Here is a 27500-nt window from a genome sequence, read left to right as displayed (position 1 = left end):
TCAGAGGATCCCCATTCTTTGGAAAAGGCTCCCCACCAATGTGAAGCAGAGTCCATCTTTAACCCTATTTAAGTATAACCTTGGCCAATGGATAGGAAACTGGATATTCACCCTGGGCCTGGCCCCCGTGTTACTGATAGAAAGAGGCAGACAGTAATGCCTAAGCTAATATATCCTCCCACGTGACCTCTAGAAACTTCCTATCTAACATACCCCTTCCTAACAAATGCCCATAATATGTATGGACACAATTGGATTGGATTGCATGGCTAGGCATATAAGATCCCTGGTATTAACCTATGAATGAACCTATTTCTTGTATGTTTGCTTGTTTTCTTTTGTTTGTAGTAAATGGGAGTAATCACCCAATTTTTGTGATTTTTTATGTTGTACTAACTTGTATTTATGTCTTGTTGCCGAGTTTAGTAGTTTGGGTATTATATGGCCGAATAATATTTTTAACAGGTGGTTTGTGTTTAGTTTGCTTTTTTATTTTAATTTTCCTGTTGTAGTCTTTGTGGAAGTAGAGCTGGCATGGTTTGTTTTAGGATGAAATAATCAGCCTCTGGATATTCTGGATGATGTAATTAACTTGTAGATATTTTTTAAATGTATTTTATTATTTGTGAACCTGGTTAGCCTTGCTTGGATCAAGTCTATTTTCAGCAGGACATGGGAATGGAAGCACCAAGAGGAAAATTAGTATGACAAAGTTGTAAAATCACAAGCATATGATAAAAACAAAATATTAATATTAAAGCTGATATTTGCACTTTGTACTTGATCTATGTTTTTAGTGTACATTTTTGTCACACAAGTTTAATGTGTGAGTATGTGCATGCAGAATTTGCTAACCTTTACACGTGTGTGTGTGTGTGTGTGTGTGTGTGTGTGCGCGCAGGCGTGTATATATATATATATATATATATATATATATATATATATATATATAAACAAACATATATAATACATGCAGATATATATGTACATGAAGTTGGATCACAAGACTAAGTTGTGGTACGCAAAGATGTTCAATCCACACCTAAAAAGAAGCATCTTACACCCTAAAAATGCCTAATAAAAATCATGTCATTTTACATTAACACATGCTGGGTCATGAGCAGAACAGACATTGCCACATACTCAGGCTGGTAATGCAGTTTGAGACTTCACAACAGCCTATGTGCACCACATACACACCCACACATACACACACACATGTTATGTGGACATATACTTTATACTGAAGTATGCAGACAGACAGATAAACACACACACACACACACACACACACACACACACACACACACACACACACACACACACACACACACACACACACACAGAAACCATGCCTGCATTTGAAGCAGCTGCATATTAAAATATTAAGTCATTTGCTGCTGACTGCCAAGAGGTTTCACTGACTGAATCCCAGTTGCCTGGACTGTAGTAAAGGCTCCATTCCTCTGCACCAGGGAGACAGGCTACTTGTGTTATGATAACTTGCTGCGTTTGTTGATTTTATATTTTGCTTACTTGAGCTTGTGTACATCTGTCTTGCTGAATCAGGAGTCAACCACCTTTAGAAGTTCCTCTTAAACAGCTGTTCTTTTTTTTCTTTCTTTTTTTCTTGGTGTCAAATGCCACTTTTTCCAGCATCCTACCATAACTTAGAGTAACATATCCAGCATGCATTCCTGCTGTCAAAATCAGTATGAAGCAGTTTGTAATAACCTGCATTGCACAACTGCCCACTTGCTAGCAAGTCTGTACGACTATATTGCTTATGGTACCTCATCTGCTTCTGAAATTCTCATCACCAGTGTGTGTGTGTGTGTGTGTGTGTGTGTGTGTGTGTGTATATGTGTGTGTGAGTGTGTGTGTGTGTGTGTGTGTGTGTGTGTGTGTGTGTGTGTGTGTGTGTGTGTGTGTGTGTGTGTGTGTGTGTGTGTGTGTGTGTGTCTGTGTGTGTGTGTGTGTGTGTGTGTGTGTGTGTGTGTGTGTGTGTGTGTGTGTGTGTGTGTGTGTGTGTGTGTGTGTGTGTGTGTGTCCATCCATGTGCACGTTTGTTTTGGAGTGTTGCTGAAATGATTCGTTTCCAGTAATATATACTGCACACCTCTGTTATGTTGTCTGATTCACGTCAGTAATATAATCTTTTAGTTCAGACACATGGTAATAATGTACCAATGTGGTCCTCATAGTACTCACAAGGAGAGGAGATGGTGAGTGCAGCAGTAACAGTGTTTTTCTACTGAACTGTATTGCTTGCGCTGGAAATATATAAGACGTATAGCAGTTGTAATTCATTTTACTTGTAATATCTCAGCACTTTTCACATGACTGTACTTGTAATAGCTAGAAGGTGTAATGTACTAATGCACTAATAATTATATCCATGTAACTCTTACTTGGAAAAAGACTCGTAGGAGAATAATGTAGGACTGGAACATTTTTGTGTAGCAAAATTATAACTGAGACAGAAACATTCAGCAATAAAATGTATTACTGCATACTGTAGTTACTATATAAACTACAGATTGTGGTATAGTGTCTGGAAACTAGATTACACAAAACAGGAAAATATGTTTCACAAAAAAACAGGGGTGTTCTATTAATATCACCTAATGAATTTACCAATAAATAAATAAGCAACCAGTCTGAGAAACAAAGAAATAACCATAGTGAGGAAATGAGACAGTGGTACTGCATATCACAGGCACTTTATAACAAGATTCACTATTAATACTGACAAAGTGAAAGTAGAGGTGGACAGAAGACAACCTGGATGAAACTGAAGCAAATGTGTCAGTGTAATGCTAATACTGCCTGCGTGACCATGGTAAGTATTACTTTGTTTGTGAGCTGTAGTATGGAGATTCTAGGGACCACGTGGAAGCTGTATTTAGGGGATTTCTAGTATTGTTACACACCTTGTGCTCTATTTTCCTGCCTTTGACCATTTAATAGTTTTGCAGGTGGTAAGATGATTAGCAAAACTTTGGATAAATAAATGAATGAATACATAGTCCCTGATATTAAAAATGCAACACTGAGAAAATTTGTGTTCTGCAGGTCTCCACTATGCATTATATTTGAGCTATTCAGAGACTGCTACAGTGGTGTGAAGGCATGGACAGTAGTCTCGCTGTTAAAGTTGCATGCAAAAGCGTCAGGCTGCCGGTGTACTCAATACTTATTAGCCATGAGCTCTTCTCCACAAATATTGCTGGCATCTGCATAGCATGGTAAAGCAATTCAGAAAATTGTTGTATTGTGTTATTTGGGTTGCACAGAGGAAAAAGTGTACAGTATCATTTGAAAGCATGCAACCATGCAATTTTCAGTTACCTGCATGAAGTCAGCAAGGTTGAATCCTGTAATTTTTGACAGAAAGTCTGAAATGCGTAGCAGTTAAAGTTCAAAACATCAGAAAATAATGAATCCTTAAAGTCCCTACCTTTCTGGACATGGGTCCTGCAAGGGGGAGGGAAGGATTGAGGGGCAAGTCTGGTGGTTTGGTATTGTGGACTTTCAGCAATATGAGTTTCAAACCATCCATCTCAATATTGCAGGAATTGTGTGTTAGTGTGTGTGTGTGTGTGTGTGTGTGTGTGTGTGTGTGGGTGTGTGGGTGTGTGGGTGTGCGTGTGTGCGTGTGTGTGCGTGTGTGCGTGTGTGCGTGTGTGTGTGTGTGTGTGTGTGTGTGTGTGTGTGTGTGTGAATGTGTTGTCCCTGTGTGTGTTTGTGTGTGTGTGTGTGTGTGTCTATAGGGGCATGAAGTTTGCAGCTCTCTGGATATTGCACATTTATTTGAGTGTGTGTGTGTGTGTGTGTGTGTGTGTGTGTGTGTGTGTGTGTGTGTGTGTGTGTGTGTGTGTGTGAGTGTGTGTGTGTGTTGCATGGGATGGTAGGGAGTGCACTAGCAATCTCAGGTCTGATAGTGCAGTATTAAATTCAGAGACATGATAATGAACTACTTAACAGGTTTTGCTTCGTGTGGCTTTATCATGTCTTTTAACCATAGATTATTGCCATCATGCTATTGGGCAGTTATGCATTGCCTTGGTAGATCTGGCAGAGACAATAATTCTGAATCCCAGGGAGTGTGTGTATGTATACAAATGGGCAAGCATACATCATACCAATGTATGTTTACTTCTTAGTAGTGTGTATCTGCAATGTGTGTTATTTCTTTTCAGGTCATCAAAAGAACAGAGTGTCTTATTTGGGGTATTCAGAAGGGGTCTATATCATATATTCGAAATTCCAAAATATGGAACACCATAAGCTCGAACTTGGAATTTCGAAATATGATAACAATGAACACTCAGAATACTGAATTTTTTCCCAGGGAAAAAATTTGCTGTTCCGGGAAACATACACACAACACAAGCACACCAAAATAAAAAAACTACACACATACACTTAACAAAACCCTACTTCTAACCATACACTAAACTGTACATACATTCCCATCTATCCACTAACCTTAACCTGCACCCTAACCCTAAGGTCCGTAACTATCGCACACTTACACTACGAAACTATATTCAAACAAACTAATAAATAAACACACATACACTTAACAAAACCCTACTTCTAACCCTACACTAAACCATACATACACTCCTACCTATCCACTTACCTTAACCCGCACCCTAACCCTAAGGTCTGTAACTATCGCACCACAGTGGAGGAAATAGCGAAGCCATGGAACGGCCCACCAAAATCTTGCCCTAGGTAAGAATTTGATGTTCCGGGGCTTCGCTATTTCCATCCTTCGATGTAGTTGGTTCGATATTATAACATTCGAAGTTTTGTAACTTCGATGTTATAATATAGACCCTTCAGAAGAATAGTCTGGTGTCAGATACTTGTAGTCTAGGTAACTATTACAACCTTGTTTATGCTCTTGAATGATACAGCTGACTGTTACGGTGTCCTGATCAGTCTCCCTTTCCATGCATAACGTGGTTGAGCACTGAACCGAAAGGGGACTCTGCTGTAATTTCAGATAAGGAGTAGGCAGTTTTCAGTACTATTACATGAGTGAGTCTAATCTAACATTAATTAATTAACACAATTCCTGCATAAGGGTACTGAAGCCAATGTCCTTCATGGCATTTTTAAAAGACCATAAATAAATGTACATGGGTGTATTGGAGCCCTGCATGGTTAGCTGCTTGATTTATATAACTGGAGCTCTATGTGCATTGAAAGTTATTGAGTATTCTCAAGTTATTACGCATTTCATTATAGCAGTGGTTTCTGGAATTTGTAGTAAATGATTACAATTAATATGATACAACCATTTATAGTATAATGTACAGTGGCTTAAACTAAAGTGTTTTTGTAGCTTAAGTATGCAAATACTTAAGTAAGGACATACTGGCATAGAGCTGTCAATGCTGATTGATCTATATGACTTTTGGAGTTTTTTTTCTGGTATGTATACTTCAACTCGGAAAAGATTTCTTCTGTCACACTGAATCTTGTACATAGCTCAAAGAAAAATGATGTAGCCTGATCATAGACTGAGCAATTGATAATAATCTATAGTATGCAGAACATTGCTGAGATCAAGAGAGCTGCTTAAGAAAATACACGTGAGTCTGTACCACGCCTAGGGGTGCACACGCAAAACCAAAACCAAGTAATTATCTGAGGTACGACAAGTTTAGTACTGTGCCCTCCTGCACAGAGCAGTTGATATGTTCTGATAAATAACTCTGCTGCAATTAAAAGCTCTTTTGAATGACATTCTAACCTGTCAAGTGTTGTGCAATATCCCGCCCTTGAAATTACTTTTTACTGTGTCTGACTGTAAATACTAACATATTTCTGCTGAGGTGTACCAAAAATGCACCTCTACTTTAAAGTGAAAGTCTGACATGCATTAAGCTTACCGAACAGTGCCGTGGGCCTCAGCACTTTCTTTTACAATGTAACCATTTACAACCTCTTCTGTTTTAACCGTTTCAATGCTTTTTTCCAGACTTGTTTCTGAAGGAGAGCCTGTGAAAAAAATTCAAGAATTGTAAAGTAGAGTATAAAAATATTCAGAGCAGCAAGTCTGAGGCAGAACTACTTCTAGAGAAATTTACTTCCATATGAGTATTACCTTAACAGTTAAAAAATGCCAATTTCTCCATGAATTTTGTTGAAAAATTATGTAACTGGATGAAAAAATCCCTATATATATATATATATATATATATATATATATATATACATACACACACACACACACACACACACACACACACACACACACACACACACACACACACACACACACACAGTCACACACACACACACACACACACACACACACACACACACACACACACACACACACACACACACACATATTTACTGATGCAATAATATGCTATGATATTTAGTTTAAGAAGCAGTTTACTTTCACGTGAAATTACTTCATAAAATGGACAGGAGACAACTTTTCTTATGCTTGTGCTTTTCTTTGCGTGCTATGATGCTGCAGAGGAAGAGAAAAACTAAAGACGATGAAAAGCAGATTTTTGCCTTGAATTTTTGGTCTTTTCCTCATAAAATGTGTGGTTTTCTGTCAAATCACAAAGGACTGAAGTCACTAAATAATGACATAGGTTTGAGTTTCAGACTTCATATATTTCAGAAAAATGCTTGTTAACACTAAACCTGTTATTCTAGCAACTTTCAAAGTTTATAAGAGTTTATAAGAGCAATATTTAAAGTCTGTCTGATTTTAATCTGTTTTTGGCCCTTTGTCCCCCCATTATTGTAGGCTTTGTCCAGAATTCTTGCACTAACAGGTTGAGAGGTATGACTGTGAGTAACCTGAGATCACTGTTTCTGAAGAAGATAAGGATAATAAGGATAGTAAGCCAATCCATCTCTCTCCATCTAATTGCCATATGAGTCCCTTCAGTCTTATGAAGAAAAGTTTAAACTGGCTTCAACCCCTCCCACAACACCTGAAGAAAAATGTAGAAGAGAATTATGAGGAACTTTGGATTATCCCATCTCTGGGTCCAATAATTAAGGATGATGTTAAAGCAACCTGGGGGTACCCTAACTCTTCCCTTTTCAGCCCCCAGAAAGGAAGCCCCTAACTGAGAGAGTACAGCAGTTGACTATGCATCATAGTGTTGAGTCATCTGTGATCTTTTCGGTATACCTTCCTGAGAGTCTGCTTATGGCTTCAACAGTAGTGCACCATGTTATCCACAGCTTCAACAGTAGTGCATCATGTTATCCACAGCTTCGACAGTAGTGCACCATGTTATCCATGGCTTCAACAGTAGTGCATCATGTTATCCACAGCTTCAACAGTAGTGCATCATGTTATCCACAGCTTCAGTAGTAGTGCACCATGCTATCCATGGCTTCAATAGTAGAGCATCATGTTATCCACAGCTTCGACAGTAGTGCACCATGTTATCCGTGGCTTCAACAGTACTGCATGTCATCTACAGCTTCAACAGTAGTGCACCATGTTAACCATGGCTTTAACAGTAGTACACAATGTTATCTATGGCTTCAAGAGTAATGCACCATGTTATATACAGCTTCAACAGTAGTGCACCATGTTATCCACAGCTTCAACAGTAGTGCACCATGTTATCCACAGCTTCAACAGTAGTGCACCATGTTATCCACAGCTTCAACAGTAGTGCACCATGTTATCCATAGCTTCAACAGTAGTGCACCATGTTATCCATGGCTTCAATAGTAGTGCACCACGTCATCCACTGTAATTGTGATTGGGATGATGCTGAGGCTTGGGATGCAGGCTTGCATGTTTGCCTGCACAGGAGGACATGGTTGAAATTCTGCTCTAGGAAAAAGACTGTGGGAGTATGATCCTGGATACCCATTTTTGGTGGAAGTGATCTTTGGCCATCTGCCTCAGGAATTAGTTGAATTTCCGATGAGCAAATAGAAGATTTTCTCTGCAGAGGGCATTTACGGCCCCACCCATTCTTTTACTTCCACTTTGTCTTTTTCTAAGCCTGGTCAATCCCCAAAGAGAAAGAAGTTTCTTCACCTCCCATAGCAGACTCCACTCATCTTGTCCACTCTGCTCAGATGTTGTTTACTTCATCCATGATGACAAACCCGCCACCTGTTCTCTTGCAGTCATGACTGTAATCTGAGACTGCTAGTGTGGAGAGCTCTTCAAGTTCATCACAGCTTGAAGAAAACAATCACAAAGGTACAATGGATTCGAGGTGTGTTCAACCTTTGCATATCCTCAAGCTCACCAGACCTGTCTCAGAAAGATCTCTACCGGTAGGAAGAGGAGCACTTTGCACATGTCCAGGCTCTACTGCTTAAAGGGATACAAATGGTGATCTATTTTTTGAAAGAGGGGACAGTGTTTAACTCTCACATTTTCCTCATCCCAAATGTAATTGGATAATTTTGATCATATTCTGGATCTCATTCACTTAAACAAGCATATTCATTATGTCTATTTATGGATGCTCATCCTATAGAGGCTGATGTCCTTACTTCTGCAGGGCTTCTGGATGCTGCTAGTGGACATGGTGGATGTTTTTTGGCACATCAGTATCTGGGGTCCTACAGGAGATTCTTTCAGTTTTGGCCTGGGTATGCAACACTTACCATGCAAAATGTTACAGTTTAGGTTTTCCTCAGTGCCCATAGTTTTTAAGTAGCTGTTAAAAATAATGGGTGGCCAAAGCCTGCAGGAGAATGGTCTCCTTATCATCCCTTAAATAAACAACTGACTTCTAGCAGCTCTGTCTAGGGACTTCTTGGAACTATCATTGCTGTGGACTTTACAATAGTTCCAGTCCATAGTGTGGCCATAAATTGCTGAGAGCTTTCTATCATCCCTCCCCAGAAGACTGTCTTTGTCACCACAAAGTTAAAGACTCTCCAGTGTTGGTCATTCCTTTACTTGGAGAGGGTTCAGGACATCACAATTTTAGCTGTCTGGGTCAGAATCAAAATCAGGATCAAGGTGTGGACCCTACATTCTCCTTTTGGGCTTAGTGGTTATTACAGACTTCATTGGTGCTACCTGTATGCCTGAGGATATGAACATTGTAATGACTTCTGAGTTATCAGTGGCTTTATAACTATAACACATTAGCAGATGTGCTTTTTTGTCAGACCCTTGCGTATTGAACCCAGAATGGTTAACAATCTTTACCAAACTTCTATTGACGTTTCTAGTTGTGTAAATGAACTTATAGCATGGTCTAGTAATAGACACTTTGCTTGTAGACTGGGCAGCCTGTTAGCATTTCCATTCAGTACAGGGAGTGTGGTTCCATAGCACATGGGGCTGCAAATTTTATGTTATGTTTTTGTTGACTAGGCTAGTTCCTCTAGGTTTGTAACTTATCTTTAGGGAAGATCTAAGATGGAATTTGTACAGCCCAGGGGAATTTTTATGTGGGCAGCATGAAGGTTCCACTACACTTTCTTTAATACGTGCCATGGGATCTTTTACATCTACCTGCATTGCCACCAATTCAGAGAGCTAGGACCTTGGTCTAATCATATACTAACAGCTACAAACAAATGCAATCTGAGGGTCATGCTGCTTAACACTAGAAGTCTAAATCTCAAAATGCACTTGTTCGAAGCACTCCTTAAAATGGAGAACATCAATAGTTATGCTGTGACAGAGACCTGGTTCAAGGCAGCAGAAAGCACCCCTGCACTACCAGGCTATAACTCATTCCACACCTTTTGGCTGAAGAAATTTGTACCAAAGCTCCAAAGGTGGTGGTGTTTCCATATTCATAAAGGATGTGCACACCTCCAGACTGGTAGCCCAACATAAGACATCAGAGATACTTCAGGTGCAGCTAACATTGGGTAAGACAGCGATTCAGTTCATAGCCTGCTATAGGTCCCCAACCATGTCCCAAGACTTGCACTCCACATTCCTAAGCACCCTGGAGAATATTAGGGTCCAACCTAACACTCTCTTACTAGGCAACTTCAACTACCCCTCCGTTAACTGGTTAAACTACTCATGTACCAATACACTTGCCCAACATTTCCTGGAGTTCATTAATTCCAATGCCCTGGACCAGCTTGTTCTTACCCCCACTAGAGGTACAAACATCCTTGACCTGGTTATTACTAACATGGGCGACTGTTGCTCTACACCAATAGTCAGCTCCTCTCTGGTTAGATCCGACCACAAACTAATCACCTTGGAAATCCACATCCCTCCCACCTCCCTCCTGCAAAGGTAACCACCAAAACTTCTCCAAAGCTAACGTTGGGCTCCTAAAACAGAGGTGGCTAACTTCATGGCACCCATGCAAATGGAGAATAGTTGCGTGACTGCAGAATCATACAACAGTGCACAGTATGAACACGTACACAAATGCATGGATCTTGCCATACCCAATAGAACCAAGACATTCTCCTCCAAAGAAAGGAAGCCAATCTGGTGGTCCCCTGCCATAAACAAACTCTACAACAGAAGGAGAAAACTGATGCAGAATAAGGTGAAGTCCCAAGACTGGAAAAACTCCCTTATCACCCTCAACAAAAAGTTGAGATCCCTCATCAAATCCTCTAAAGCTAGCTATGAAAAGAGAATTGCAGCAGATAGTAAAGACAATGACAAGGCCTTCTATAGTTATGTAAAGAATCTCCATGGCAATACCCAGATTTGGTCTGAGCTACTGGACAGTTGTACCTCCTATACTGAGCCAACAGATATTGCCAGTATACTGGCCGACAGATTCAGTGCCAACTTTACCCCCCCAAAGGACCAATCACAATACCAGTAGATTGCCAGGCACCCAGTATTACTGCTGCACAGGTTAAAACAGCATTGTCCAAGGCCAATAATACAGTTTCTATGGGACCTGACAATATCTCTGGCTGTGTTCTACATGAACTACAGAGTGAATTGGCACCTCATTTGTGTGCCCTGTTCAATCACAGCCTCACCTCAGGCTTTGTCCCTACCAAATGGCACACTGCTACAGTCATCCCTCTCCACAAAGGAGGAGCGACTACAGACCCCGGGAACTATCGCCCCATTAGCCTGATGAGTCTGATATGCAAAGCTATGGAACGCATCATCATGGATCTAATAAACAAGGATGTAGGGAATCTCCAAACTCTGGATCCCACACAGTTTGGTTTTGTGAAGGGTAGATCATGCCTGCTCAGCTTGGTCGACTTCTTTGAGTCAGTCACCAGGGCTACGGATGAAGACAAGGTGGTTCATACAGTCTACCTTGATCTGGCCAAGGCTTTTGATACCATTCCCCACTCAGGAATCATAGAAAAAACTCACTAAGCTTGGCATCAACCCCTATATCACTAGGTGGGTTGCAAACTAGCTCACAGATAGAACCCACAGTGTGAAAGTAGCTGACTCCAAGTCAGACTGCCGACTAGTCGCGAGTGGAGTCCCACAGGGTTTGGTCGTGGGTCCTTTCCTGTTTGGTATCTACTTATCTGAAGTCCAGGCCAACACGAAGGGACACTGGCTGACAAAGTTCGCAGAGGATTGCAAGTTGGGAGCTATTATTAACTCAAAATAAAACAGCAGGACTCAAAAGTGGCTTCAGGTTCCAGTATCAAAACATTTAATGAAACACAAGTGCTTTCATAGGTAAACCCCACTTCTTCTGATGTCATTACAAATTAATTAAAACCATTCCCCCTTCTTATACACACATCTCAAATCACATGATACACCAATTAAAGCATCACTCACATTTAAATTTGTCAGTGCCATAAATCAGCACTAAGCATATGCTTTCCTAAAATACATATAATTAGTTCATAAATCAACAGATTGAAATACATCAGTGCACTTATAAAACACAACATTACTTAAAACTTAACTACTTCCATACACTACCTAAAAAGTGGCCTAGATTTCAGTTTAGGCTGTATTGGGACATATTCATTGAGCCCATGACCAGTATCTTCTCTCAGTCTCTCTATCCACTCAGCTTCTTACTCCTCGGTGGCATTACATAAATCACCTCCTCTAATGTTTTCAGAAGTCCTCCCTATGGCTAAAAATGTAAACATGTGTTTCTAATCACTACTCATAACGTGCTTAGCCAATGCACTCACTTTACTCTTTTTGCTAATAGAAGAGCTATGCTCACGTATTCTCTTTTTAAAAGACCTATCGGTTTTCCCTACATAAAATTTTTGGCATTTCACACAGTGTGCCAGATAAACAATATGCTCAGTCTCACATGTAGCAGAGACCTTAAAGTTACATATTCTCTGTTGATCTGGATGTTCAAAATGTGAGCTAGTATCTATATTCTTACAAAAGGAACACTTACCACATGGTATAGTTCCTTTGGCTCCACCTACCCTATTCATCATTTTTGGATAGCATAGCTGTCTTTTCAAAGATTTACTGTTCTTTAACAGGAACCTAGGCTCTGTGTCTATCAATTCCTTAATATCCTTATCTGTTTTCAAAATGTCCCAGTGCTTCCTAACAATATTCATATAGGTATGTACATTGCTAGAATAATACAAAGGTACTCTTAACTTACTGTTATTTTTACCTTTACTAATAGTCACCTCTCCTTCGTTATAGTTCTTAGAAAAATATGGTTTGGCTTTAGAATCTCTTAATTTCATTACTTCAGTCACACTAGTTCTATTGCTTGTTCATTATATCCCCCTTCCTTCAGTTCACTACTAACTGTCTCTACCTGATGAAAAAAATCTTCATCGTGCACATTCAGTCTAGATGCCCTAAACACTTTATTTTCCATAACATTTTTAAAAATATAGGGTGGATGCATGCTATCCTTCTATAAGAAACATGGGCAGCAGCACCACCTTCCAACAAACACTGAAAAATCATCTCAACTCTTCCTGGCTATGTTCCTGTTCTATAACTTAACTGCTTCCTTTTACTTATATTATAACTAAATTCCTATGCTTTTTACTACTAGTGGCTGAAGATACTTTCTCCATATTTATTTATTTTTTTCTCTCATCACTTGTTGATACTGGGAGAATAATGCTGATTAATTTATCTCCGTTTTTACCACTCTGAATTCATCTGGCAACTAACTAAATTCCTGCTTTTATGTATAAATTCTGTATATCTTACTGTAATCAAACCAACTAAATTCCTGACTTATGTATATATTCTATATATATTACTGTAACCACTGTGCGTAACACTGTTTCTACTTCTGTACCAATTAATGTTTAATTTTTTTTCTGCATCTATGTTCTTGTCGGAGCTTATTTACCCGGGCCTCCACCGAAAATGGGCTCTTTCAGGCCCAGTAGACTTTCCAGGTAAACAAATGCAGTAATAAGTAAATAAATAAACAAATAAATAAATAAGATGATTAACATGACATGCCTTCCCATATTGTTTGGTAAATATCACCCTGTTCATCCATTTCTATACTTACACCCAAGAAATTAATACTTTTTGTAGAGTAAATATAAGTAAAACAAAAAAAGACATACTACAATTAATATATCTCAAAAGAAAAACATAAAAAAGATGTACTACTTTTATTGACTTAGCTATTATTAACTCCTCAAGTGATGCTGACATCCTACAGAATGGCCTCACTGAGACCAACGACTGGTGTCAGAACCATGGCCTTAAGCTCAATGCCAAAAAATGTGTCGTCATCCCCTTTGGGAAAAACCTAGTTCTCATGAATTACCACATATATCTGTCCACTGAACACAGAAGGCATTATAAGAGATCTGGGAACACAGGTTGACAGCAACCTCTTTTGATCACCACATTGCCACTGTGGTCAGAAAGTCCTTCTACATGGCACATCTCATTATTAAGGGTTTTGCATCCAGGAAGAAAGAGGTCATTGTCTCCCTCTACTCTTCCCTCATTAGGCCAATCATCGAGTACAATGCCCCATTTGGCTTGTACCTCACTAGACACCTGCAACAACTGGAGAGGCTGCAAAAGTACCTTGCAAAGAGGATCCTAGGCCTTAAACACTTGCCTATATGGACAGACTCAAAAAACTCCAACTATTCCCTGTCTCATATCACCTACTTAGAGGCGATCTCTGCTTGACTTACAAAGCCATGTCTGACCCAGCTTTGTAAGAAATGCTACATCTAAAGAAATCCCAGTTCCTCCACACCATACACTTTAGAGACCTCAACCCCATTACCACAATTAACAGAACATGCTGGAGGGACAGGTTCATAACCCAGAGACTGCCCATGCTATGGAACAGACTTCCCATACATGTCAAGCAGAGCACCTCACTGACCCTCTTCAAGAGAAATCTTGATGAGTGGATGGGAAACAGAAAATTCACCCCGGGGATAACTCCAGTGGCGAGGCACTGGGAACTAAGGTCGGTGGCACTATGCCAGGGTAATCCTATGGCTAGGTTTGTAAAGGCCCCAGGGCCATTAGCCTAGTACACACCTATGACCCTATGAACAATGCCTGTCTTCAAACTGTTTACACTTCAGACCATACAGCTGCCTTATTCTAGGCAACCCTTGTCATATTTATTTGTTTCAGGAGATGGGGTCTGTTTTATTGTTGCCCACAGTACTCCACATGAGATTTTTACTAACTGTCTGTAAAGATAAATAACACAATAAGTTATTGATTTCTCCTGGTTATGCCAGTCCGTTTTGCTTCTCACTATCATCCAGTTCTACTGATTGCTTCCAGACAGAGCTTCTGCCTATCCTGTCATTTGATTTAGCAATTTCAGTACCCACTTCCATTTGCTGTTGGTGTTGGCATCCCATTTTGTCTTTGGTGCTGTACCCCTTTCTTCCCCCAGATCAATCACTTCTATCTTTTTTGCCTAAAATCTAGGCTGCCATGAACTGCCTTTCAAAATCCCTGCTAATTCCTATCTCTTCTTTTAAATATTATTGTGTATGTTAACACTCTTTAGTTCAGTAAAGTCGGTATATTTAAATAAATGAAATTACCTTTAAAAGTGATATAATTTAATATAGAAAAGTAATACGCAGGTATGCGTGCAAGGAACCCAGGCAATGTTAGACACATGACACACTTCAAATTGCCTTTTTAAAAGTGTTTTTGTATTATTGATTTCATCTTTTCATAGAGTGACTAGTAACCATTACTGATTTTGTTTTGAAAACAAATGTACTCCTCTATGACTGCTTTGGGTTGAACTTACTCATAGTGTGTGAGCCGTTATGAGGGTAGATACTGATTGGTGTATGTATGTTTGTGCATTTGTGTGTTTGTGTGTGTGTGTGTGTGTGTGTGTGTGTGTGTGTGTGTGTGTATGTGTCTATTTCTGCGTCTATGTGTGTGTGTGTGTGTGTGTGTGTGTGTGTGTGTGTGTGTGTGTGTGTGTGTGTGCACATACTAACATGCGAGAGCGCATGTGTATGTGTGTGATTGTGGGTATGTACCTTTGTGTCTGTGCACTCATCAGTCAGTTAGACTGTAGCATCACCAACATTAATAATTTATACAGGAAGCATGAAAAAACACTAATTTGTGTGCCTGTGTTGCAGGGATGGCTGAGAAACGACATGCTGTGCTTCCACAGTAGTACAATACACTGTGTTCAAAGGAATTAATTCATTGTATAACACAAAATATGTAAAGATTTGTTAATGCACCAAAATCACCCATGAGATTTTTGTACATTTCTGAAGTGCACTGTCCAGACAAACCTTCCCCTCTGCTACTGAGTAAGATACAGTTATGATTTTGTTTATGGTAATAATTAATTTTGGATGAAATGCTAGATCACCATTGTCAGTGCCTTTGTATACCAAATTATATAAATTTAATTGAACGTAGAACTTTCCAGAAAATATATTCCAAGTCTCTAACTGCTAGTTTATGATTATCCCATGGTGTAGGAAACTGCCTACTACCTCATCCATGTCTCTAAAATACCATTAATGTATACGATGCTCAATAATCCTTGTAAAGGTGGAGTAATAATACAAAACAAAATAAGGGGTGTGCATTGTGCACTGCAAAATGTCAGCACTGACAGGAAATTCTAGGGACAAGCAAAACTAGTCCAACCTGTTCCAAGAATGAATTTCTATCATGTTATTATAGTGCCCTACTAATTTTTAAAGGATCCAAGCTTGTTTGAATTCCTTTAAACATTTGGTAAGCAGGGCAGATATTTCGCTCCCCATCCCTGTTGCATACTATGCCCTGTTCAGAGGCCATCTTATCTACTGCATTAATAGACATGACAGACTTGCAGAGTTATAAACCTGTCAGCATTAGATTTTTTCACTGTGAAATAATGCTGAAGTAATCAGCACACAGATTTTACAGTTCATATAAGTTATATCCTGAAGGCCACTACAAGTCAAACAGTGCTGGGAATTAGGCGTGTTGAGTGTACACAGCAGGGTGACATTCTCTACCCCACATGTGAAGAGGCACTAGAAATGCTTCCAAATGGGGGCGAGGGTTGTTTAGTGGTGACTGGGTTGTAAAAGTGTTTTGAAATGCATATATGATAGGTTTAAATGTGCCTTAAAATTGAGAGATCTGGGATTAATCATTGATGGTAGGCTTACACTTCAAGTCCAGTTATCTGCTCTCAAGGTCTTCTGCTGCTAAGTAAAGAACATAGCCCACATCAGCCACCCTATATGTAAAACCTTACCAAGACCATGACATAGTTTTTTGAGACTTGATTTCATCTTTCTTGGAGTGTTGTAATTTCCTGCATCTTCCTGATGCAGAATTTAACTGACTGGAGATAATTTTAAATTAATTTCCTAACTATTGACAGGCACATAAAGTTACTGCCATATTACATCAGTTCAGTAGAACCTACACCAACTGTATGTCTAGTCATAGATTATCTATAAGGTTCTCATGTTGGGCATATCTTATTGTAAGTGATTTTGGCTATTCCTGTCTGAAAGAATGGTTGGGGCCCTATTTCCTGATCCATTCCATCTGTTCTTCCACTTTACAACTACTAGTATTTCCAAGGACACATGTGAATGATTTGGGATTTGGCCCTTTTACCACTAGCCTCACACCTTTGAAACCTGCTGCCTATGTGGAGCTGTGATTTCCAAGGGCTGAATGGTTTAACAAGGTCTTTAATGACTCGCATCTTTAAGCTTACTTTGTAACCTTTTGTAATGCCTGTTTCATTCTACTCTGTTTATTTATATTTATATATTTATGGTGAAGTTTATCTGAAACGATGATATAAGCCTTTATAGTTTCATAGGTTCACAAGCAGTTACTAGGCAAGCAGTCCAGGAGATCATTATGGAACCTAGCCCATTTTCACAATAACTCCAGAACAGTGCATGGTTAAGTGACTTTCAGAGTCACAGCAGACACAAATGAGTCCAAGAGAATATCAAACTCTGGACTAAAGGAAGCAACTTATTAAAAGTTCCGAGCTTTAATCCTCTGCTCTAGCTGTTAGGGTAAGCCTGCTAATTTGTATGCTTATGTATATTTTTATGTCAAGTAGTTTACTTTCTTGCTTAAGCCCTTGAATACATTTTTAACTTGAATTTGGGTAATAATCAAACTTCACCAACTAGACAGTTCACATCAGGGAATGATTTCATCGGATAAATGGAAGAATAGTATCTGGATGAATAAAAAGGATCATATTAATTTTTATATAGATTACATCACGTAGACATATTTCTGAGAAAAACCCTTGCTTAATAAAGAAAAAAATAATCTTAAAAAGGAATAGAAAATATGTTTTAAAGAATTTTACAGGAGAACTGCCCCCCTCCTCCTATAAAAAACAAAACACAAAGAATGCTTTAAAATATTTATCAGAGAGATACATAATCCTGTACTCTCCAAAATGGAGACTGTGCCCCAACACCCGACATACCCCTGGTTACTTTGCATGCTAGATCAACATTCTTAAAAGTTTGTAGTAAATGTAAAAGTTGTTATTGTGTTAAATGGAACTTAACATGATAAACAACTTTTATTAAATTGGATTTGCACATATCTCCTATGTAGGGAAAATTCAGAGTTAGCATGTATAGTCCTTTGTCATAAAATGCTATCCATGTGACATCCCACTCATTTCCTACCACCCACACTTTTGCATTTAACATTTACATTTAATCTTATATTCAAGTATAGTTTATTTTGGTTTTCTAGTCAGGCTGTAAACTCTCTAAGTACAGTAATGGTTGTTCACTGGCAGGGAATAATTTGTTGCTGTTTTTGAGGGGCAGACCTTATTGGTTGGCATACTAACTGCTTTGTTATTGGTTCTTTCACATTTTCTCCTCAACATAGCAGTGCTTCTAGCCATTTGCTTGTGTTTTTTCTCAAGACTTTGAGATAGCTTAAGCTAAATCATGTGCTGAGATTTTTTCTGAATTTACAAGCTTGGAATTCATTTAATAACCAGGAAAGTACATCCTTCTGTTTACATGTACTGTTGTTTTAGTGTTTTCAGCATGTTACTGATTATTCTTATTATATTTTATAACATTTTACAGTTTGGTTGACTAAAGTGTCAGTGGTACAAGAGGTAGCACATTTGCTTTTTGGTGCTGGAAGCCCAGAAGGCTGTGTGTTCTATTTTCACTCCAGGTGAACCCTCCCCCCAATTCCCATTCACATCTTCACTACTGAAATCACTTTTGACTCTTTCCAAAATTAGAAATAACATTCCCATGGGTTCTGACAGTATCCCTGGATGTCTGATAAAAAGCAATCAGTCCCATCTTGCAAAAGCTATCACCGAATAGAACTTTGGTTTAACATGGACAGTCAGTCTACTGCATCTAAGAAAGCAGACAGAATGTAAAAAATTCTTCAGTCTTTCAAGTTTTTAAACACTTAATCCCAGAACCTGACCGAGCAGCTAGAGCTTCAGTTATCCCAGCTGCTACCAACAATTTTGTTAATTCTAATCCTTTCCCTTCAGGCAAAGATGGTAAAAGAATTGATAGCTTCAACAAAAAGGTGTATGCCTCTGCAACTTTAATTTTTAGAATTTTGAATTGTCAGGCTCATGTGTTAAAGTTTATTCTGACTAAATGTGAAAGTATAACGAAATCTTTATCTGCAGTTCCCTCCTGTGAGGAAAATTTTGCTTTGTGTGGTTTTGCTTTTTTCATTTCTCAGGTCACTACTCATTGTTTAAAGTGTGTATATGACTCTGTAGATACTACTTCCAGGGCTATTGTCACTGGTACTGCCATCCCCCAACCCCCTCCCAATCTAACAATTCCTTAGCCATTCCAGAAAGTCTTTGGCAACAGATTGTTTCAGACAAATTAGTTTTGAGGCTGATTCAACAAGGTTACAGATTGCAGTGGGAAGAATTCCTCCTTTCCACAGAATTATTCCATATGCACCAGATCAAATTCCTGTGTTTCCCCCATCAGACAGCATATGTTGCTGCGGGGATAATATAAACAATTCCTCCTTCCCAGCTGCGGAAAGCTTTTTATTCCAGAATGTTTTTGGTGCCAAAGAAAAAAAGAAAATGCCTAGAGACCAGCTATGGACCTTTCTTTTCCAAACCAAATATGTGATAGTGCCCAAGGTGAAAGTCCTTTCAATTTACAACCTGTAACCCCTTATTCCCCATTTGAGTTATTTAGTAATCTTAGATTTTAAAATATGTTTATTGTCACATTCCTGTTAATCCAGATTTTGGGCATTTCTTAAGGTTTTGTGTGTTTGGATCATATTATTACTTCTCTGCCTTACCCTATGGGCTATCACACAAAGTGTCTAGGTCCTGTTATAGCCCTTTGCAGGCTATAAGATATCCATATTTTTAACACCTTTATTAAATTATCACTTAAGACATAGGCAAACATACATTAATATAAAAGAAAACAAACCACATTAACATTTCCCGTTAATACATTATACATCACATATGTTCATTTTTATAATTATAATCAGTGCATTACATTAATTGCTCATTTCCTGCCTTCCTTTAAACATCACTCCTCCTACAGACCATCATTCTGCATGTATCGTTCACACAATTTCCATTCAATTCTATTTCATTTGCTCCTTCCCTTTTCTAAGGACCCCACTTCTATTTCTTTTATTTCTGTTACTACATTCAATACTTCAAATACAGTTGGTTCAGACTTTGATTTGCATTTTGTAGTAATTGCAGTTTTGGCAGCCACAAGAATTAAACTTAACAATCCTGTACTATGTCTTGGCAAGTCAGATCTTGTGTCCCAGCTAAAAAAAACAAAACATTTATTTAGTTACACCCATTTGTTTAACCAAGATATTTCAGAGTACTCTGAAGGAAATTTTTAAAATCTGCCAAATTGCTATACTCCCAGAACATATGTTTCCATTTACTTCTTTCTTCCCCATCACATCTGCAACATTAGACATCTACCTGAGGAAAAATTCTTTGGAGTCTGCTTGGGGTATAAAATAGAAGCAGCTTATGTTCTACATTCAACTAAAACCTCAGCCAGGGCAAGTCTTTAACTTAGGATTCCCCTATTCCTTTCTCTTTGCCTATACTCCTATATCAATCTCTGGTAAGGAAGGCAATCTCTAGCCTGCAGTCCAAATGTCTTCTTGGCCTCATCCCATTCTATTGCTTTTCACTCTCTAGTTATTTGCTCCTAATACCTTGGTTCCTTTGCCAGTTTTCTCCAGTAAATTCCAGACCCCTCTTGCCTATTCTCTGTACCCTTGCTTGCAATCATCCCTAACAGCAAAATCTCCTCTTTCCATTCTCATGTTGGATTAGTTTTTAGAATGCTTTCTACTACTTTATGAATATAATATTCTGTATGGCTGTTGCTACTCTTCTTAAGGGTCTGTATCCAAAATCACACTCGGTCCTTATTTCTTGAATTTCCCCCATTTCATCATCATCCTTTTCCATTTTAAATTATAACTTTTGGCTTGTGTTATATATATGAGGCTTAATTGTGTATTACTAAACTATCCCTTCAAATCAGGTAATCCTAAGCAAACTTGATCTATAGGAAGGATCAACTTATCCTGCTTAACCCTTGCCCTCTTCCCCTCCCACATCAGTACCAAAAATGTTTATTAACATCTCCTGTGGTTGATAAAAATATATCTGACCTATATATAAAACTAAAGGGACTAATATCATTCCACTGCTTGTATCTTACTATCGATATCCATAAACAAAAGCTTCCACTTTCTCAAGTTTTGTATTATCTTTTGTTTAGTCTCTTTCCACATATCCTTATCTGACATAACATAAGCCTTTTTTAATTCATACTCCTAAATACTTCATCTTATCATGTCCCAGTAAATATGGGTATTGCTGAAGCAATTCATGTGAGGGTACATAATTTATGGCTATAGCCTTTGTTTTTATCTTCATTAATTTTATATCTCAAAAAGACCTGTCTCAAAATGTTCCACAACACTGAGATGTCCTTTTCTGGATTTATCAGGTACAAAATAATATTGTCTGCAAATAAAGTCAACTTTTCTTGATTGCCATAGCAATTATATCCCTGAATTTTTGAGTCCGTTATTTTTTTTTTGTCAATGGCTCTAAATATAAAGCAAAAAACAAAGGGGAAATATGGCACCACTGCCTTGTTTCTATGTTCAGACACATCTTATCAGAGAAGAACCCTCCCATTTTAACTCTTACCTTCGAATCCTCATATATCCTCCTCTCCTAATTGACCTTATTATTGTATCAGGGAATGCAAATGCTTCCACTGCCCTATTCATAAAATCCCAACTTACTCTGTCAAATGTTTTCTCTGCATCCCTCTGAATTGTTATTGTTCTCTTAGTGTTGGGAAATGCTTGCCTCCCCTCCACAAAGCCATATTGATTCATATCTATCAATTTTGGTAACACATGTGTTATTCTTTTTGCTAGTCTAAATATAAACACTTTATAATAATGGTTTAAAATTGAAATGTTTCTGTATGAAGCTGGGACTGATGGATCTTTACCATTTTTAAGTATTACAGCTAACACAGCTTTCTTCCAAGATGTTGGTGCCCCTCCCCCCTGTAAAATACTGTTAAACAAAACATTCCATATCTTTAGCACTTTCTTCTCTCTTAAATTACAAACATCCACAGGAATACCATTTGTTCCTGGATAATTTCCTGCAGATTGATTATGCATCACCATTTTTATCTCATCTCCTGATATCTTAGCTGTTAATTTTTGAACCTCATCTACCTCTAACCTTGGCATACTTAAGTCTTCCATAAATATTTTCTTTTGTACTCCTTTTTAATTTCCACATTTCTCTGCCTTTTACAAATTTTCATAACATTTCTATAATATCTCTAATACCTAGACATGATCTATTTTTATTTTCTTGTTATAGGGTCCCTAAATTGGGCAGTAACCCTTTCTACTTTCTGTTGCCTAAGTCATTGTGATAAACGTTTTTGTGCTCTTTAGTTATTAACAAAACAGCTGCCAAACTAATCTTTCTAAACTCATGAATATTATTCAGATAGTCTCCTATTTCCTCTTTAGCACTCTGCAGTTGCACCTCTTCTTGCTCTGTGAGAGTCCCCCTTATTCTGAAATACTTTAAACTTTGTCAGCCCCTCCAAATAATCTCTAATTCTTTTAGCCATATCTTTTTTTTATTTATTTATACCCTATTTTTAAACTCCATTTTCATTGTATCCCACTCATTAGATATAACTTCAGAGAAGAAATTTCTATCTTCCCTAATATCTCTCACATAATTTCCAATACACATTATTCAAATTCCTCTCTTTTTAACAAGTGGGAAAGCACCAGTGTCCCATTTTTACTTTATTACCCTGCACTTTTTCTTAATTTTATTGGTCCATAATCTGAAATAGTTATTAGATGTGTGTAGAAGCTTTCAATTAAATACACACTTTCCTGTGAAATATAATTTCTATCTAGTCTAGCCCAGTTATCATACCTTAGGGAATAATATGTAAATTCTCTCCAAGTTCCTAATTCAGAATTCATATTTTCTGTATCAAATATTTTCATAAATTTCTTCAGAAATCTACCCTCTTTTGTTACATTTTCCCTTCTAGATCCCCCAGACACATCTTCACTGCTGCAAATCAAGTTCCAGTTCCCACCTGTAAGTAATATTCCCTGAAGAAAGCTGATTATTTCTGCCCAATTTTTAATAAGCTCCATAATAGCAGTTTTTGGTGGAATATAAATACATGCCAATGTAATCCCCCTCCCTTGCCAGTAGCCCCTTACTATCACTAATCAACTATTATTATCATTTTCCTGTTCTGTCACTATAGGAGCTCTTCTAGCAATTAATATAATTACTCCCATTTTACTCTGTCCCTTATATTCTGCTAAATATCATCCTGAAATCCTTTCTTTATCAAATTCACATGCTCATTTCTTTTGAAATGTGTCTCCTGTAGCACTGCTATTTCTACTCTGCACTTCTTTATATAATTCAATACTCTTATATTTTTGTCTATACTTGTAAGGCCATTCACATTCCAAAATAATATGGATAGTGTAGACATTATGATAATAAGTTATTATTCCCACCTATTATATGTGACAGCTTTTTTAAAATGTGTGTTTCAACCTTTGTGTTACATGTACCTGCTAATATTTGTCAGACTGATCTTTTATACAGTTGTTTTTTATAATCTCTATTGAGCCTATGTCACATTTTTCAAGACTTTTTGTTTTAATGAAAACCCTCAAACAAGTAAACTAAATACATTTTCAGAATACCTCATAACTTATTAATATAGAACAAACACATAAAACAATGTACATCTTTAAAAATGTAGTTTGACTATCCTTATAGGAACAATCACCCTAAACTGATAGCTGCACTCAGAGGCATTACCTAACCTAAAGTTAAGGTTATCCATGCTAGACACATGTTACAGCCTATGCTTCCACTTACAATGATTGCTGTCTGTTCTTGCATCTCTATTCCCCTTCAATATGTTAAAAGCAGCTTGTGTGCTTAAAGAAAACATTAACTTTCAGCCTTAAGAAAAAGTGCTCTGGCTATCTTTAAATAAAACTAAATTATACAAAGTTCTATTAAATGCATTGAAGCATTAAGGCTGATAGGGAAGCTGCTATCTCTTATTCACTTATAGTAATTTCATGTTATTTTCTACTGAACTGCTTGCCCTAGTACCTTTAAATTTTTGCATTTTACTCAGCAAACAATGCTCAAAAGTCTTAAGATTAATTCCTTGCACTTGCAGATGGCTTGTCTCCAATGAAATATAATAGCAGAATATTCAACTGCCTTCAGATGTAGACTTTTTAAGTCCCACTGAACATTTGCTAAATGAAATAAAAAAACAAGATAATATCCTTGCATATGCAAGAAACTTATCACTTCTCATGGCATTCAATATTTTGTCTTATTTTTCAAGCCTATGTGCTTTGGGTTTTAACCCAGACATTCACCTATGCAAAAATAAGAGAAACTTCTCAACTATACATATAATTTAATCAGTGCACTTTTATGCCCCCCACCCCAAAAGCCCAAGATTATAGCATATTAACTTAAGCTTGCCTCTGTCCAGCCTTTCCTTTCTTTTTACATTCTAATGCCTTTATTTCTTAAAACTAAAAAAGCACTTGTTTACATTAATACATTTATCACATACAACAATCACTAAAAAACTCACCCTCACCACATTTACTATATCCTTGACTATGTACTCTATAAATCTGCTTTACTATATAACATGTACTTTTTATCAGGAAATGTTGTATACAAATACTATTAAAACAAAAAAATTGTTTTACTTACAGTTACTTTTCCCCCTTTTAGTGTCCTTCTAAACATTCATGACATAAAGTGGGATATAAGCTTTACAGTCCACCCACAAGTTTAACAAATTTTCTCAGACACTTTTTCTCGCAAAGCCATATTTCACAAATGTGATTGATGCTTTATAATCTCACATGTATTCACTATTTCTAGTGTTGTTGATCTTCTGCTTCCTGTTCATCTCCATCTCCCAACAGCAGACTCTAGCTCATATCCAAGGTACTCATGATTCTACCTGTCAGTTCCTTTGCTTTTTCTGTCTCTCAAGCATTTTCTTTTGAAACATTGGAAAAGCTTTTACTGGTAAAGTCTCTCTATGATCTTTATTGTCAGTAGAATGAGAAGCAGAGTCTACTTCTGTTTGATGACTTACTTTTTATTGGATGGACTTCTACATTCCTCCTTCACTTGTTTTGCATCAAAAAATGTCTTTGATCCTCCAGGAAAAATATTCTGATGATAGCTGGATACAGCAACTTGAATTTCACACCTGCCCGTTGACATTCCTTGATTGCTGGGATAAATTTGCATCTCTTCTGCCAGGTGTACAGTGAATAATCATTTCCCACAAACACTCTACTGTCTTCAACTTTTAATACTTTACCCTTCTGCCACAGTTTTGTCAGGATCAACTTTTTATGCTGGTATGATTGCATCTTAAAAATACAAGTCTTGGCCGCCTTCTAGTGGCCAGGTTTGCAGCATACACTCAATGTGCCCTTTCAATTAACAAATCCTGGTGTGGAAAACCATTCCAGTTGCTTACTTGTCCTTTCAGAAAATTAACACAGTCTGTTCCTTCCAGTTTCTGTGGTATAGCGGAAAATCTCAGGTTTTCTCTGCTTACTCTTGTCTTCTATCACTGTATTTTTTTAAACTACTCTTCTTGAGAAGTCTTATGCTTAGCCAGCATTTTCTTCATTTCAGCCTCTGATCTTTGCATGTTTTATCAGTTCATCTGAATAGTTAAAGATTCTTTTATTTTTCCATCCTTTTGTTATTTGAGTTGATATACTCCTTCTGTGTTTCATTTATTTTAATTAGTTCTGAGTATATTTGATTTCTTTTTTCCTCTAAATTACTGGAGGCAATCTCTTATGCCATAGCTTGAGCTTGAATTGATTTTTATTGAACAGGTGTGGGATTCTTCCATGTCAATGTTTTCTTTTCACCTTTTCTAGTTGATTTTCCTTCAGGTTTTCTAAATTTCTTCTTTGGTGGCATCCAGTCAGTGCACTTACTAGCCAATAACTGAATGCTACTCAAGCAGGCAGAACTACTAGCTGTTATTTCTCAGTTTCTTTTTTCACACTGGGAGAGCTAAAATTAAGCTGTTGATCAATGTGCAGTCATCTTGGAAGTCAGGTTATCCACACTTTTCCATATTTAAATGACTTGGTTAACTTTGCAGAGTCTTTTTCAAAGTGTTAGGAATCTCTCCCTTTGGTGAAAGATTTCCTACATAGCCTAGGATTCCAGGAGGATATTCAGATGTTTTTTGCTTTCATCACATAGAACTATGTTCCTGGGGTGTCCACCAGACCCCTCAGTGCAAAGAGCTTTTCTCAAGTTGTTACAGACAATACCACAGTGATATGCTGCATAAACAAGCAAGAGGGAACCAGATTTTACCCCCTTTGCAGACTAGCCAAGTTAGCATGGGATATAGCTTTAAAGTACAGTCTCACTCTACAGGCATCCTACATTCCATCAGAGCAAAACTGTTTGTCATATAAGCTGAGCAGGCAAAGGCAGACTCTCATAAATGGAAACTAGATTGGGGGTCTTCCAAGATTTGATCCATATGTTCCTTAAGTGGTCCTTTTTGCATCCTCTTTGAAGAATCAGCTGACAAAAATTCTGCTCCTGGACTAAATACAAGTAGGCCTAGAAGAGAGATGACATTTCCTTTCACTGGACAGGTATATTTCTGTATGCCTTCTCACCCTTTCCATTGATATCCAGTGTTCTTCTAAAGATTCAGAAGGAATCGCCCAAGATCATTGTGGTGACTCCCATCTGGCCAAGGCAACAGTGGTTACTAATGGAGGCATGAAAGTCTGCTACTAATTTTTTTTTTAGCAAATGGAAAAGGTTTTCTAGATGGTGCCAAAATCATAGCCTGTACTCATTCAGGGCTAGTGTTTCTCTGTTTTTACAATGTTTATGCAAGCTGGCCTCCTATGGCCTGCCTACACCTCTAACAAGGATAATTTGTTGGCCATTTCAGCATGTCTCCCTATGGATCTCTCCTCTTTCAAAGCATTCTCATGTCAAAATTTTTTGAATAAGAGACATCTAAGAAAACTAGTGGCTCCTCCTTGGGATCATAATTGTTCTAGTTGAACCAACTCATCTGGCTGACTTGAGGTTCTTAACATGGAAAACAGTTTTCCTGGTTGCTCTGACATCTGTAAGAAGAGTTTGTGAGTTGGAAGCTCTTATGATGGATCAAACCTTATCTCATTTCCCACAGAAACAGAGTTTCCTTGAGAACAAATTATTCTTTTATGCCTAAAGAGGTATCCAAGTTTAGTTTAAGCCAAATTATCCATCTCCCTGTGTTCTTCTGTCAACCCCAAAAATGAGGGAGAAAGGATAGCTCATCCCTTCGATGTCCACAGACAACTCAGGTACTATCTTGACAGAACAAACTCTTTCAGAACTTTCAATCAGTTGTTAAGTTATTGTGAAGATAAGAAGAATGGACAACCAGTGTCAAAGCAGACTATTACC

The 27500-nt window shown here is 37.9% G+C and overlaps 1 protein-coding gene across 1 annotated transcript in view; it reads right to left on the bottom strand.

The window, feature by feature from the left end:
- The window catches only part of KRT222 (keratin 222), a 641329-nt gene that overhangs the window by 30613 nt on the left and 583216 nt on the right, over nucleotides 1–27500 (bottom strand). The window contains exon 6 of the mRNA XM_044055000.1: nucleotides 5910–6018. Coding sequence (XP_043910935.1) covers nucleotides 5910–6018 — 109 coding nt within the window. The remainder of the gene's footprint in view (nucleotides 1–5909; nucleotides 6019–27500) is intronic.

The sequence above is a fragment of the Protopterus annectens genome, chromosome 13.part0, assembly GCF_019279795.1.
Source record: "Protopterus annectens isolate FY-2018-M chromosome 13.part0, PAN1.0, whole genome shotgun sequence".
NCBI lineage: Eukaryota > Metazoa > Chordata > Ceratodontiformes > Protopteridae > Protopterus > Protopterus annectens.
This window is presented reverse-complemented; position numbering and strand designations above follow the sequence as displayed.